At 46.8% G+C, this 15490-nt stretch overlaps 1 protein-coding gene across 6 annotated transcripts in view; it reads right to left on the bottom strand.

Annotated features, from left to right (window-relative positions):
- The window catches only part of LOC134349858 (tripartite motif-containing protein 2-like), a 96403-nt gene that overhangs the window by 40958 nt on the left and 39955 nt on the right, over positions 1–15490 (bottom strand). For all 6 annotated transcript variants that reach the window (XM_063054822.1, XM_063054818.1, XM_063054816.1 and 3 more), the window contains exons 5-6: positions 14850–15030; positions 12584–13307 (exon numbers count right to left, since the gene is read on the bottom strand). In XM_063054822.1, coding sequence (XP_062910892.1) covers positions 12584–13307; positions 14850–15030 — 905 coding nt within the window. The remainder of the gene's footprint in view (positions 1–12583; positions 13308–14849; positions 15031–15490) is intronic.

Below are 15490 nucleotides of genomic sequence, written 5' to 3'. Positions count from 1 at the left end.
TGATTGAGGTAACCAAGAGGAATGATAAGAGCAGAGTTGTACATGGTCTTTCTGGACTGTGGCAAGGGTATAGACAGGGTCCCACACAGTGGGCTGGTCCAAAAGATTTGATCACATTGGATCCAGGATCAGACAGCCATTTGGATACAAAATTGGCTTGGTGGTAGGTGTCAGAAGAGAGCAGTGGAGGATTGTGCTTCAGATTGCAGACTTGTATCCAATGATATGTCAGGATCAGTGCTGGGTCCACTATTTGTCGTATTTGTAAACAACTTAGATGAAAATGTAGCTGGTATGATTACATAGCCCCATGTCCAAAAGAGGAGGGTTGGAAATAGGGCTAGCAACCACATCCCATAAAAACCCAGATCTACAGAAACACCAACAGCAGCTGCAAAGACTTCATCTCTGGGAGAAGAAGGAGCTTTGCCTAGAAAACATAGATGTGCTACATCTTGACCTGAAAGACTGGCCCAGGACAGAGGGCTCCGGCAAGCTGCTGTTGGCGGCCTATGCCCCAGTATAGCCGCTACAGGATGTTACAAGATGCTTTGTGAGACCACATCTGGAGATACTAGAGAACAAGCTAGAGACGGTACAGCAATATTCACTGGGATGTTGCCAGCACTGATGGCTTGAGTTATAAGGCAAGGCTGGGAGTTTTCCCTGGAGTGAAGAAGGATAACAGGTGACTTACAGAGGTTTACAAAATCATGAGGAGTGTAGATAAGGTGGAGAGTGACAGCACTTTTCCTCCAGCATAAGGGTCTCAAACTAGAGGGCACAGATGTAGGGTGAAAGGGGAAAGATTTAAAAGGTCATAATGGATACACGCCCTTCGACCCATCATGGCCCTGCTGACCACAGTGCCCATCCAGCTAGTCCTGATTTCCAGTGTTCGGCCCATATCCCACTAGTCACTGCCCCTCTATGTACCTATCCAAATGCTTCTTAAATTGTATCTGCCTCAACCATTTCCAATGGCAGCTCCTTCCACATACTCACCACCGTCTGCACAAAAAAGTTGCCCCTCAGGTCCGTTTTAAATTGATCTCCTTTTATTGTAAAGCTAGTTTATGTCTTTCCTACCCTGGGGAAAAGACTGCACATCAGGATTTTATGATCTTTTATAAACGTCACCCCTCAGCTTCCAACACTCCAGGAAAATAGCCGGCCTGGAACGTAGGAAGTACAGCCCTGGAACAGGCACTTCTGCCTGTAATATTATGCCAATTAAATTAGTAATCAAATGCCTAACGATATCCAGCAGGTTTATTCCGAAGAACCTCTTAAATACCTCTACCGTATCTGCCTCCACCAACCCTAGCAGTACATTCCGGGCATCCACCACATCTCCTTTCCCTGCTCTCAACTTAAATGCATGCCCTCTGGTACTAGACGTTTCAACCCTGGCAAAAAGATACTGTCAGTCTACTCTATGTCTCTCATAATCTTATTAATCCCAGCCTCTGGCACACCAAAGAAAATAACCTAAGTTTGCCCAATCTCTTGTTATTGCTGCAGAAAGCTGTAAACTCAGCCAGCTCCATCATCCCCAGCGTCAAGAACATCTTCAATAGGCAATGCTTCAAAAAGGCAGCATCCATCATTAAGAACCCCATCACATAGGACATGCCATCTTCTCATCGGTATCATCAAAGAGAAGGTACAGGAGCCTGAAGACATACATTCAACATTTCAGGTACAGCTTCTTTACCTCTCCCATCCGATTTCTGAATGGACAATAAATCCATGTAAACTATCTATTCTTTTTCCTCTTTTTGTACTTACTCAATGTCATATATTTTCTTTTTGTAATTTATAGTTACATAGAAACAGAAACAGAAATTACAGACCCTTCAGCCCACAATGTGCCAACCATGCAAATTACTCCAGAAACTGCCAAGAATTTCCCAACCACAGAGCCTTCTATTTTTTTAAGCTCCATATACCTATCTGTGTTGGCGCATGGCCAAGTGGTTAAGGCGTTGGGCTAGTGATCTGAAGGTCGCTAGTTTGAGCCTCAGCTGAGGCAGCGTGTTGTGTCTTTGAGCAAGGCACTTAACCACACACTGCTCTGCAACAACACTGGTGTCAAGCTGTATCGGCCCTAGTGCCCTTCCCTTGGACAACATCAGTGGCGTGGAGAGGGGAGACTTGCAGCATGGGCAACTGCCAGTCTTCCACACAACCTTGCCCATGGCCTCATGAGACTAACAGATGCCTATATATACCTACCTAAGAGTCTCTTAAAAGACCCTATTGTATCCACCCCACCACCATCGCTCGCAGTGCATTCCACGCACTCACCACTCTGTGTGGAAAATCTTACCCCTGATATCCCCCTTGTACCTTTTCAAAGCACCTTAAAAGTATGCCCCCTCATGTTAGCCCTTTCAGCCCTGGGAAAGAAGCCTATGGCTAGCCACACGGTCATTGCCTCCTATCATCTTGTACATCTCTATCAGGTCACCTCTCCTCTGTCACTCCAAGGAGAAAAGGACAAGTTCACTCAGCCTATTCTCATAAGGCATTCTCTCCAATCCAGGTAACATCCTTGTAAATCTCTTCTACACTCTCTCTATAGTATCCACATCCTTCTTGTAATGAGGTGACCAGAAATGAACACGGTACTCCAAGTGCAGTCTAACTAAGGTCTTGTATCGCTGTTAACATTACCTCACGGCTCTTGAACTCAATCCCACGGTTGATGAAGGCAAATACACCGTATGCCTTCTTAACAACATTGTCAACCAGCACAACAGCTTTGAGTGTTCTATGGATATGGACCCCAAGACCTCGCTGATCATCCACACTGCCAAGATCTTACCATTAATACTATATTCTGCCATATTTGACCTACCAAAATAAACCACTTCACACTTATCTGGGTTGAACTCCATCTGCCACTTCTCAGCCCAGTTCTGCATCCTATCAATGTCCCGCTGTAACCTCTGACAGCCCTCCATACTATCCACAACACCCCCAACTTTTGTGTCATCAGCAAATTTACTATCCCATCCCTCCACTTCCTCATCCAGGTCATTTATAAAAATCATGAAGAGTAGGGGTCCCAGAATAGATCCCTGCAGAACACCACTGGTCACCGTCCTCCATGCAGAATACAAACCATCTATAACCGCCCTTTGCCTTCTGTGGGCAAGCCAATTCTGAATCCACAAAGCAAGGTCTCCCTGGATCCCATGTTTACTTTCTGAATGAACCTTGCATGGGGAACCTTATCAAATCCCCTTTTGCCTATCACCTGTCCAGCTCTTGGCTCTATCCCTCCCCCTCCTGTCTTCTCCTATCATTTTGGATCTCCCCCTCCCCCTCCAACTTTCAAATCCCTTACTCACTCTTCCTTCAGTTAGTCCTGACGAAGGGTCTCGGCCTGAAACGTCGACTGCACCTCTTCCTACAGATGCTGCCTGACCTTCTGCGTTCACCAGCAACTTTGATGTGTGTTGCTTATCAAATGTCTTACCATATACACAAAATCCACTGCTTTACCTTTACTAATGTGCTTTGTTACATCTTCTGAGAATTGAATCAGGCTTGTAAGGCACAACCTGCCCTGACAAAGCCATGCTGACTATCCCTAATCAGATTATGTCTCTCCAAATGCTCATAAATCCTGCCTCTCAGGATCTTCTCCAACAACTCGCCCACCACTGAAGCAAGACTCACACTGAAGTAAGTTTTTATTATGCATTGCCCTGCACTGCTGCCTCAAATTAACAAATTTCATGACATATGGCAGTGATATTAAACTTGACTCTGATGCCCTCTAATCCAGGCAACAGCCTGATAAACAATTCCTGTACGCTTTCCAAAGTCTCACCATCCTTCCTATAATTGGGTGACCAGAACTGTATGCAATACTCCAGATACAGCCTAACTAGAGTTTTATGAACTACAACTTAACTTCCTGACTTTTGAATTCAATGCCTCAATAAAAGCAAGCATGCTGCATGCCTTCCTAACCACCCTAATCAACCTGTATAGTCACTTTCAGGGATCTCTGAACTTGGACCCTAAGATCCCCCTGCTCATCAACACTGTTAAGGTCTAGCCATCAACATTGTACTATCTCTTTATGTTTGACCAATCAAGGGGCAACACTTCACATTTGGATGGGTAAAAGTCAATGCTTATGTGAGAATGCTGTTCTTGGACTACAGTTCAGCATTCAACACCATAGTTCCATCCGGCTCGACCATAAGCTCAGAGAGCTCAGCCTTGACCCTGCCGTGCAGCTAGATCCTGGAATTCGTGTCAGATCACCAGCAGGTAGTAAGAGTGGGCTCCCTCAACTCCAACCCTCTGACTCTCAATACAGGGCTGTGTACTGAGTCCCCTCCTTTACTCCCTGTATACCCATGACTGTGTTGCCACCCACAGCTCTAATCTGTTAATTAAATTTGTTGATGACACTACACTGATTGGCCTATCTCAAACAATAACGAGGTAGCCTACAGGGAAGAAATCATCTCTCTGACACAGTGGTATCAGGAAAACAACCTCTCCCTCAATGTTGCAAAAACAAAGGAGTTGGTTGTAGATTACAGGAGGAATGGAGACTGGCTAACCCCATTGACATCAATAGACCTGGGGTTGAGAGGGTAAACAGCTTTAAGTTCCTCGGCATCCACAACATCAAGGATCTCACCTGGTCTGTACACACCAGCTGTGTGGTGAAAAAGGCACAACAGCGCCTCTTTCACCTCAGATGGTTGAGGAAGTTTGGTATGGGCCCCCAAATCCTAAGAACTTTCTACAGGGGCACAATTGAGAGCATCCTGACTGACTGCATCACTGCCTGGTACGAGAACTGTACCTCCCTTAATTGCAGGGCTCTGCAGAGAGTGGTGCAGACAGCCCAGCGCGTCTGTAGTTATGAACTTCCCATGATTCAAGACATTTACTGAGACAGGTCTGTAAAAAGGGCCCGTAGGATCATTGGGGATCCAAGTCACCCCAACCACAATCTATTCCAGCTGCTACCATCCAGGATAAAAGCCAGGACCACAGCATAAAAGCCAGGACCAACAGGCTCTGGGACAGCTTCTTCCACCAGGCGATCAGACTGATTAACTCATGCTGATTTGAGTGTACTCCATATTACATTGATTGTCCTATTTATCATAAATTGTTATAAACTACTATGATTGCACATTTAGACGGAGACGTAGCGTAAAGACTTTTACTCCTCACGTATGTGAAGGATGTAAGAAATAAAGTCAATTCAAATTCAATCGCCTTTCTCCATCCATATCTGCAAGTGATCTACAACATCACCAATCCTTGTATTAACTGAAACCTTACTAACCCACCCATCAACATTTTCATGCAGGTCATTTAAATACAGTTGCAAATTTCAAAGGACCTTAGAAGAAGAATTGAAGAGATGCATGAACCTTGAAAAGGCTACAAAAGCATTTCTAAAGACCTGAGCATTCATCAGTCCACAGCAAGAGAAATTGACTACAAATGGAGGAAATTCAGTACTGTTGCTACTCTCCCTAGGAGTGGGTGTCCTGCAAAGATCACACCAAGAGTACAATGTGCAATGCTGGAGGAGTTTCAGGGTTCAAAATGTCGGCTATATTCTTTTCCATAGATGCTGCCTGGCCTGGGGCATTCATCCAGCATTTGTGTGTGTTCCTTGGATTGCCAGCATCTGCAGATTTTCCCTTGTTTGTGGTTGGTAACAGCAAAAGACCTGCAGAAACCTTTAGAGCTTGCTGAAGTCTCTGTTCATGTGTTTGCTATAAGAAAAACACTGAACAAGAATGGTGGTCATGGAAGGACACCATGAAAAAAACCACTGCTCTCCAAAACAAAACATTGCTGCACGTCTCAAGTTTGCAAAAGACCACCTGGATATTCCACAATGCTTCTGAGACAATGTTTGGTGGACAGATGATACAGAAGTTGAACTATTTGGCAGAAATGCATATTGTTATGTTCGGAGGAAAAAGGGCACAGCACACCAACATCAAAACCTCATCCCAACTGTGAAGCATGGTGGAAGGAGCATCATGGTTTGGGGCTGCTTTGCTGCCTCAGGGCCTGGACAGCTTGCATTCATTGAGAGAACAATGAATTCAAAATTGTATCAATACATTTTACAGGAGAATGTCAGGGTAGCAGTCTGTCACCTGAAGCTTAATAACGTAGAAGTTGGATAATGTAACAAGACAATGATCTGAAAGACAAGAGTAAATCAACAACAGAATGGTTTAAAAAGAAGAAAGTTTGTGTTTTGGAATGGCCAAGTCAGAGTCAAAGTCCAGACCCTAACCCAATTGAGATGTTGTGGCTGTTCATGCAAGGTAGCCCCAAGATATTGATGAACTGAAACTGTTTTAAATAGAGGAATGGTCTAAAATTCCTCCTCACTGTTGTACAAGTCTGATTGGTGGAGGTTATTGCTGCTAAAGGAGGTTCTATCAGTTATTAAATACAAGGGTTCACTTCCACCCTGGACTGTAAATCATTAAACAATGCCTCACTCTAGGAAGGATGTGGAAACCATAGAAAGGTGCAGAGGAGATTTACAAGGATGTTGCCTGGATTGGGGAGCATGCCTTATGAGAATAGGTTGAGTGAACTCTGCCTTTTCTCTTTGGAGCGACCGAGGATAAGAGGTGACCTGATAGAGGTGTATAAGATAATGAGATGCACTGATTGTGTGGATAGTCAGAGGCAGAGAGTGCTGAGTGTGTGGAATGGGCTGCTAGCAGCGGCGGTGGAGGCGGAAACAATAGGGTCTTTTAAGAGACTCCTGGATGGGTACACAGAACCTCAGATAAATATTATGTGGAGATTTGTGACAAATATGATTACACGATATATATGTACAGTATCTGAAATACATCTTTTGGAAATGTTTGATGATGAAATTCAATTAAAAAAAATTACAAAAAAAAAAGAGGGCTCTGGGTAAAGCCTAGGTAGTTCTAAGGTAGGGACATGTTCAGCACAGCTTTGTGAACCGAAGGGCCTGTATTGTGCTGTATGTTTTCTATGTTTCTAATGCAATAGAGACATGAAAATTACAATTGTGTTTATTTCAGTCAGATTATATTTGTCTATTATTGATTTAAATGAATATCAGACCACATTTTATAAATAATTAATGCAGAAAATCAGGTAATTGCAAAGGGTTCACCAACTCTTTCTTCCAACTGTACATCACAAACAGAAGAGGTCCCAGTACAGATCCCTGGGGAACACCACTGATCACAGAGTCACAGAACACTACAGACCCTTCAACCCATCTAGTCTGTGCCAACCTGTTTATCTGCCTAGACCCATCAACCTGCATCTGGCCCATAGTCCTCCATACCCTTCCCATTATTGTACCTATGCAAACTTCTCTTAAATGTTGAAATCGTACCCACATCCACTACTTCCTCTGGCAGCTCGTTCCACACTCCCACCATCCTCAAAGAAGAAGTTCCCCCTCGTATTCCCCTTAAATATTTCACCTTTTACCCTTAACCCATGATCTAGTTGTAATCTCACCCAATCTCAGTGGAAAAACCCTGCTTACATTTACCCTATCTATGCCTCTCTTAAGTATGTATCCCTCTATCAAATCTCTGCTCAAACCATACCTATTCATCCTTTCACTATACAAGTCTTGGCAACATCTTTGTGAATAATCTCTCTACTCTTTTCCTGTAGGTAAGTGGCCAACACTGCAGACAATACTCCCGATTAGGCCCCACCAACATCTTATACAAATTCAACAGAACATCCCATCTCCTGTCACAAACAAGAGAAAATCTGCAGATGCTGGAAATCCAAGCAACACACAAAAAATGCTGGAGGAACTCAGCAGGCCAGGCAGCATCTATGGAAAAAAAGTGCAGTCGATGTTTCGGGGTTGAATGGGATCCAGGATCAACCATAATGGAGTGATGGAACAGACTCAATGGGCTGAATGGCCTAATTCTGCTCCTATTTTCTTCTGTAGCCTCTCTACTTCCTCAAAACTACCTGCCCCTCCATCTACCTTCATATCATTTGCAAACTTTGCAACAAAGCCATCAATTTCATCTTCCAAGTCACTGACATATAACATAAAAAGAATCGGTCCCAACACAGACCCCTGTGGACTATCACTAGTCATCAGCAGCCACACAGAAAAGGCTCCCTTTATTCCCACGCTTTACCTCCTGCCAGTCAGCTACTGCTTTATCCATGCTAGAATCTTTCCTGTAATACCACAGGCTCTTACCTTGCTAAGCAATCTCATGTATGGCACCTTGTCAAAGGCCTTCTGAAAATCCAAATACACATCAACTGATTCTCCTTTGTCTATCCTGCTTGTTATTTCTTCAAAGAATTTCAACAGATTTCTCAGGCAAGGTTTGATGAAACAATGCTGACTACAGGCTACTTTATCATGTGCCTCCAAGTACCCTGAAACCACATCCTTGACCATAAGAATTTGACCATTTGGCCTATCAAACTGACCCAACAATTGACTCCAACGTCTTCCTAACCACTGAGATCAGACTAATTGGCCTATACATTCCTTTCTTCTGCCTCTTTCTCTTCTTGTTTGCCACAGTTGTTTCATCTTGCCTTTAGACTATTTCTTCCTCTTTGGTACATACATTGCTACTCTGCCATCATCCCTGCCAGTGTTCTTTTCCAATCAATTCTGGCCAACTCCTCCCTCATGCCTCTGTAATCCCCTTTACTCCACTGTAATACTGATACATCTGACTTTAGCTTCTCCTCAAATTTCAGGTGGAACTTGATCATTCGATTATCACCTGTCCCCCTAAGGGTTCTTCGTTTTAAGCTCTGACTTAAGATAAAATTTCGGTTCATTGCACAACATCCAATCCAGAATAGCTGATCCCCTGGTGGGCTCAACCACAGGCTGCTCTAAAAAGCTAACTCATAGGCATTCATGAATTCCATCTTTTGGTATCCAGTACCAACCTTATTTTCCCAATCTACCTGCATAGTGAAGTCCCCCATGACTATTATAACATTAAATAATCTGCAGATGCTGTGATCAAAGCAACACTTTCAGTATGCTGGATGAACTCAGCAGGTCCAGCAGCATCAGTTAGAAATGATGAGTCAACGTTTCGGGCCAGAACCCTTCGTCAGGACTGAAGAATGAAAGATGGGGAAGGATTTGAAGAATTCTTGTAGTTTCAGTTGAAAGACCAGTAATTTGAAAGACAAAGGGGTGGGGGAGGGGAAGCATTGGCGCAATAGCCCTGAAAACAATGGGTAGTAGGAGGAGGCGGAACCATGAGGGAGCTGGGGGAGGGGGTAGAGTGAAATAGGAATAGAGCAATCTATTGCATCCAGTGCTCCTGATGCGGCCTCCTCATCGGTGAAACCCAACGCAGATTGGGGGACCGCTTCATCGAGCACTTCCACTCCGTCCGCCACAACAAGACAGGATCTCCCGGTAGCCACCCACTTCAACTCTGCTTCCCATTCCCATTCAGATATGTCAATACATGGCCTCCTCTACTGCCATGATGAGGCTAAACTCAGGTTGGAGGAGCAACACCTCATATGCCGTCTAGGTAGTCTCCAGCCTCTTGGTATGAACATAGAATTCTCCAACTTCCGGTAATTCCCTCCCCCTCCCTTCCTCTATCCCTATTTCACTCTACCCCCTCCCCCAGCCCCCTCATAGTTCCGCCTCCTTCTTCTACTAGCCATTGTTTTCAGGGCTATGACGTCAATGCTTCCCCTCCCCCACCCCTTTGTCTTTCAAACTACTGGTCTTTCATCTGAAGCTAGAAGCATTCTTCAAATCCTTCCACATCTTTCATTCTTCAGTCCTGATGAAGGGTTCTGGCCCGAAACGTCGACTCATCGTTTCTGACTGATGCTGCCCGACCTGCTGAGTTCATCCAGCGTACTAAAAGTGATACTATTATAACATTGTCCTTTTGACACGCATTTTCTATCTCCCATTGTAATTTGTAGATCACATCCTGGCTACTGTTGGGGGGTCTGTATACAACTCCCATCAGGGTCCCTTGCAGTTCCTTAGCTGTATCCACTATGATCTAACACCTTCCAACCCTATGTCACCCCTTTCTAATGATTTGATTTCATTTTTTTTTACCAACAGAGCAATGGCACCACTCTGCCTTCCTGCCTATCCTTTCAATACAATGTGTATCCTTGGACATTAAGCTCCCAGTTATAATCTTCTTTCAGCCATCTTGTCACCTAGATCATTGATAATAATGACAAAGAACAATGGACCCAGCACCAATCCCTGCAGCACAACACTAGTCGCAGGCCTCCAAACAGAGGCAACCATCTACTACCACTCTCTGGCTTCTCCCACAAAGGCAACGTCTGATCCAATTTCACTACCTCATCTTGAATGTCGAGCAATGAACCTTCCTGACCAAACCACACTGTGGCGTCCTCTGCACTAGTGACACCAAGCAAAGAACCGGTGCTTAACAAAACACTGTCTACTGTCCACAAGTTGTCTTGAGCTCCTGTTGTGTCATTTCAACTACTTTTCCCGTTCCCTCACCGACCACCGTCTCGAGCCTTCACCACTCATTCCAAGCAGCCAAACACAAACTCCATGGTTGAGTCGATGGTGAGAAAGGCACGTGGAATGTTAGCATTCATTTCGAGAGGACAAGAATATAAAAACAAGGATGTAATCTGAGGCTTTATAAGGCATTGGTCAGACCACACTTGGGAGTATTGAAAGCAGTCTTGGGCCCCTTAACTAAGAAAAGATGTGCTGGCTTCGGAACAGGTCCAGAGGAGGCGCAAGAGAACGATACCACAAATGAAAGGGTTTACGAATGAGGAGAATTTGATGCCCCTTGGCCTGTACTTGCTGGAGGTTAGAAAAATAAAGGAGAATCTCAATTAAACCTATCAAAGGGAACAGCATAGTCATGATGGCGCTAAACAGCGACTCCTTTGCCCGCATCCTTGGAAACAGCTCTATTTCTATCTTTGATATCTCCTTTTTTCCCCTCTCAAGGTTCTTTTGAAGACCCTGACCTGGAGTTACACTCTGAGTTCGATTCTTTGCAGGAATGGGACCCACTCTCAGGGCCTCATGACCGGCCACTTTTTGAGATGCCAAGGGCGCGGCCTGGAAGACTAGCGGTGCCAGATTTTCGTGGCTCTGGAGTCGGGCTGATTCGAGGTCGGTGCTCCTGACTGAGGTAGGGACACCGGAAGCAGCAGGCTAGCTGATGGCTGTGTGCCCAGAGACACGAGTTCTTTGGGCCCAGAGCTCGGAAAAAGCAACACAACAGACTTTTAACACCATAAGTCAGCACGTTGTTTGTTGTATCTCCCCTCTCGCTGGGAAATGGGGACACATCTTTGCCCTTACTAAGGAGAGAGAGAGCCTGGGGTATGTCGAATTACTGGGTGAACAAATAGCCTTTGGGGTACTGCAATTCTGTGTCTTTATTGATGCTTTGCTGCACACTTGAGTGCCTAGCGGAGGGCACTAATGTTTTTTTGCTGGTGTGGGGGGGGGCGGATTTTTGCCTTGTTGCTGCTTGTGCGTCGGAGGAGTGGGGGGTCTTTGGGGTTCTAACATTTAACTGTCATTCATTCTTTGGCGCACTCCTGTTTTCATGGATGTTTGCGAAGAAAAGGAATTTCAGGATGTATATTGTATACACTTCTGTGACATTAAATGTACCTATTGAACCTACTGAATATTGAAAGAGCTGGATAGAGTGGACGTGGAAAGGATGTTTCCCATAGTGGGGAGGTCCAGGACCAGAGGGAACAGCCTCAGAAGAGAGAAATGTTCATTTAGAACAGCGATGAGGAGGAATTTCTTTAGCCAGAGGATAGTGAATCTGTGGAATTCAGTGCCAGACAGCTGTGGAGGCCAAGTCATTGGGTATATTTAAAGGGAGTCTGATAAGTTATTGATTAGTCAAAGCATCAAAGGTTACGGGAGAAGACAGGAGAATGGGGTTGAGAGGGATAATAAATGATGGAATAGCAGAGCAGACACGATGGAGTGAAAGAACGAATACTGCTATGTCTGATGGTCCAAATCTGGATTGTCCAAATACAGGTACGGACTCTCTGTGACCCTTCCCTTCCCCACTCCCATCTACCCAGCCATGGTCTCCAAACAACTCCCCTACATGCCCCCAACTCTCTCTCATTCACTTGTTTCCATCTGTTCACAACCCCACACCCCTCAACTCTATCTCTCCATGTTTGTTCCTGCCCCTCAATCTCGTTCCCCAAATCCCCCACCCCTTCCCTGTTCATCCCTCAGCTCCCTCCCTTCCATCAGTTTTCTCCAGCACACACTCTCTCTCCACCCTTCCATTAGTTTTCCCCAGCTCTCTCTCTCTCCCTGGATACCCATCAGCTCTCTCTCCCCCACTCCCCATTTCTCCTCCTCCATTCATCACCAGTTCCCTCTCATTTCCCATTCCCCCAGCTCTCTCTCAAATCCTGTACCTCCTGTACCCCCAGTCTTTTGTGTCACCATCACTCCTCGCTCTGCCCCCTCACTCTCTCCACTGCCCCCAGCCCCCAGCCCCAGGCTGCTGTGCCAACTCACCCACACGGAAGATCAGTTCGTCCTCAATGGGATTGTCCTTCCTCTTGCCAGTGCCATACATGCTGGCTGGGCGCCGGACAGCCTTTTGCCGTATGTGGCCGCTGCCCGGTGACTTCACTCTACGTCTGACATCATCCGGCGACTGCACCGCCTCGGAGGACTTGGCAGCGCGGACCCGGAAGGGGCTGCCCCTGACCGGTTGTCCATACAGAGTGATGGATAGCATGTGGTCGCCCTCTGACCTCAGGGTGTAGAGCAGGTCATAGGTGCCATTCCGGTTATCCACGATCTCACCCTCAGCTGTGCTACTGTCTGGAGCAGTGATCTGTGCCCGGACGTCCGCACTGCCCGTCTTCACCAGCTCACCATCTTTGTCCTTGGTGGTGATGGTGACCGTGGTGGGCTGACCCACCACTGTGTTGCGCAGTCCTTCACCCGAGGCCACTGTCTGCCGGGCCACTGCGCTGGTGGTGAGCAGGGCCCCCAGGTTCTGCAAGGAACGCCGTACTGCCTCCGTCTCCACCACACACTCGAGGTGTTCATTCTCCTGAGGGTGCAGAGGGAACTCCTGCTCAGCAAGCTCTCTCAGTGTTTCATTCATCTGCTTCTTCACCAGGAGCACCTCAGCCTCAGTTCCCTGGCTGAGAGCCTGCTCCGTAAACTCCGAACTACTCCGGATCTGCTCCCGGCCCTGAATCAACTGCTGCAGCTGCCTCCGGAGAACCTAGGGACAAAGAACATGGGCACATCAGTGTCCGCACTCCATCAACCACATAGACATGAACATGGTCAGTGTCCAGAAGACTGACAGGGTCACGGGGTGAGCACTCCATCACCCAGCACCTCCAGGGAACCCAAGGACAAAGAGCATGAGGCGCACCAGTGTCCACACCTCATCAGCTGTACAGACACAGGGCGGGGTCATGTCAGTGTCCAGAGAGCTGACAGGGTCAGGGGAGAGCATTCTGTCCCTCAGTGCCTCCACAGAACTCAAGGGCAAAGGGCAAGGTCATGTCAACTTGGACTGATTCCACTACTTACAGCCTCACTTTCAAGGACCCAGCTCACTTTCAACTTATGTTCTTGATATTACTTAATTTGCAGTTTGGCTTCTTTTACACATTGGTTGTTTGTCAATCTTTATGCACAATTTCTCATAAATTCCATTTTTTTAATTCTCTTGTAAATGCCTGGAATAGAATGAATCTCAGGTTTGTATATGGTGATACAGATGTACAAAGGTTTGTACTTCGATAATAAATTTACTTTAAATTTTGACACAGCTGCATATAAGCAGCATTCACGACCAAAATATAAATTAAATGTAAACTATACATGAATTTATCAACGAAGAACATAATTAGAATGAAGAAATCCATTAGGGTGCGAAGTGGTCATAGCTGCTGTACTGAGGTAGTGACGGTTCGCGGCTCAATCAGAGGTTGATAGGTCCTCGATTAGTCAGAGTGTCAAAGGTTACAGGGAGAGGCGGGAAAATGGGGTTGAGAGGGATAAAAGTGGAATGTCGGAGAAGACTCAATGGGCCAAATAGCTGACGAAGCCATGTAGAGGCTGCTCCAACCCCAGCACCTTGAGACAACTAGAGGGCAAAGGGCAAGGCGTCGCGTCTGACCCCACTGGCCGCATGAATGCAGGGGAGACCCACACCACGGGTAATAGGGTCACAGAGAGACCATTCCCCACCCTCTCAGCACCAGGTGCACAGTGCAATCCCAACCAGGTCCTCAATACCACACATCACCCTGCAATAGGTGAACCCTCAAACCTGAGCCCCGGTCATTCACCACAGTCCGGTGCCCAACCACAGACAGGTGAAACCCGATCACCACCCCAGCCCCTTCCTTCAGCAGTCACACCCAATCCCTCTTCCTCGCCCATTCCCCTTCTATCCCTGCCCATCCTCCCTCCCCCTCTTCCCCCACCCTTCTAACCCTAACCTCCCTTCTCTACCACCCACTCCTCTAACTCTCTGCTTCCCCTCTTCCTGCCACTCCTTTAACCCTTCACACCTCCCCACCCTGTCAGCCACCCATCTCCCCTATCCACCTCACCTCCTGCCCAGGGCTGCAGATGCTCCACAGGCCCTACATCTGACCAGCCTTGCATTCACAAAGCCCTCCACCCTCATAACCCTCTACTACCCCTCACACTAAACCTCCTCCACCTTTACCCGTCCCCTCCCCCCTCCGCCCTGCCCCTTTCTTTTCCCTCTCCCCCTCCCCTCTCCATCCCCACCCCCCCTCACCTCCTGCTTGCTGCTGCAGACGCTCTCCAGGCCCTGCACCAGGCCAGCCTTGCGTTGCTGCAGGGTCTGTTCCAGCTCCTCGAAGGTTCGGCTCACCTGCCCCACTGCCTCGTCCTTGTTCACTGCCAGCTGCCGGCAGATCCCATCGATCAACTCGATGGCCGCGTTCAGCTGGGGGAGCCTGTGGTGGGCAGAGGGGAGAAGGTGAGAGCAGAGGGGGCAGTCACTTTGCAGACCAGCATTCCTTCCCCTTCAGCAACTTAGTGGTTCCACACCTCCCCTCCCTCCCGGAACTCCCCCTCTCCATCTGCCCCCTCCCAATTCTCTTCCCCCCCCCCACCACCACCTTCAATGGACCCACTTATTAATTAATAATTCCACCTGTGTTCAGTGCCTACTCTCCGCCCACTTAGAGAATCACGGGGCACCACAGTCACTCAGCAGTTAGCATGACACTATTACAGTTCGGGGTGTTGGGAGTTGGAACTTCGATTCCAGCACCCTCTGCAAGCAGTTTCTACATTCTCCTCATAGAATGTTTGCGTATTTTCTAGTGCTCCAGTTTCATCCCACAGTCCAAGCACGTACCAGTTAGTAGGTTAATTGGTCATTGTAAATTGTTCTATGATTAGGCTGGGGTT

Source organism: Mobula hypostoma, chromosome 7 (genome assembly GCF_963921235.1).
Source record: "Mobula hypostoma chromosome 7, sMobHyp1.1, whole genome shotgun sequence".
Classification (NCBI taxonomy): Eukaryota; Metazoa; Chordata; class Chondrichthyes; order Myliobatiformes; family Myliobatidae; genus Mobula; species Mobula hypostoma.
Note: the sequence above shows the minus strand (reverse complement) of the source record. Positions and strands in the feature narration are given on the sequence as shown.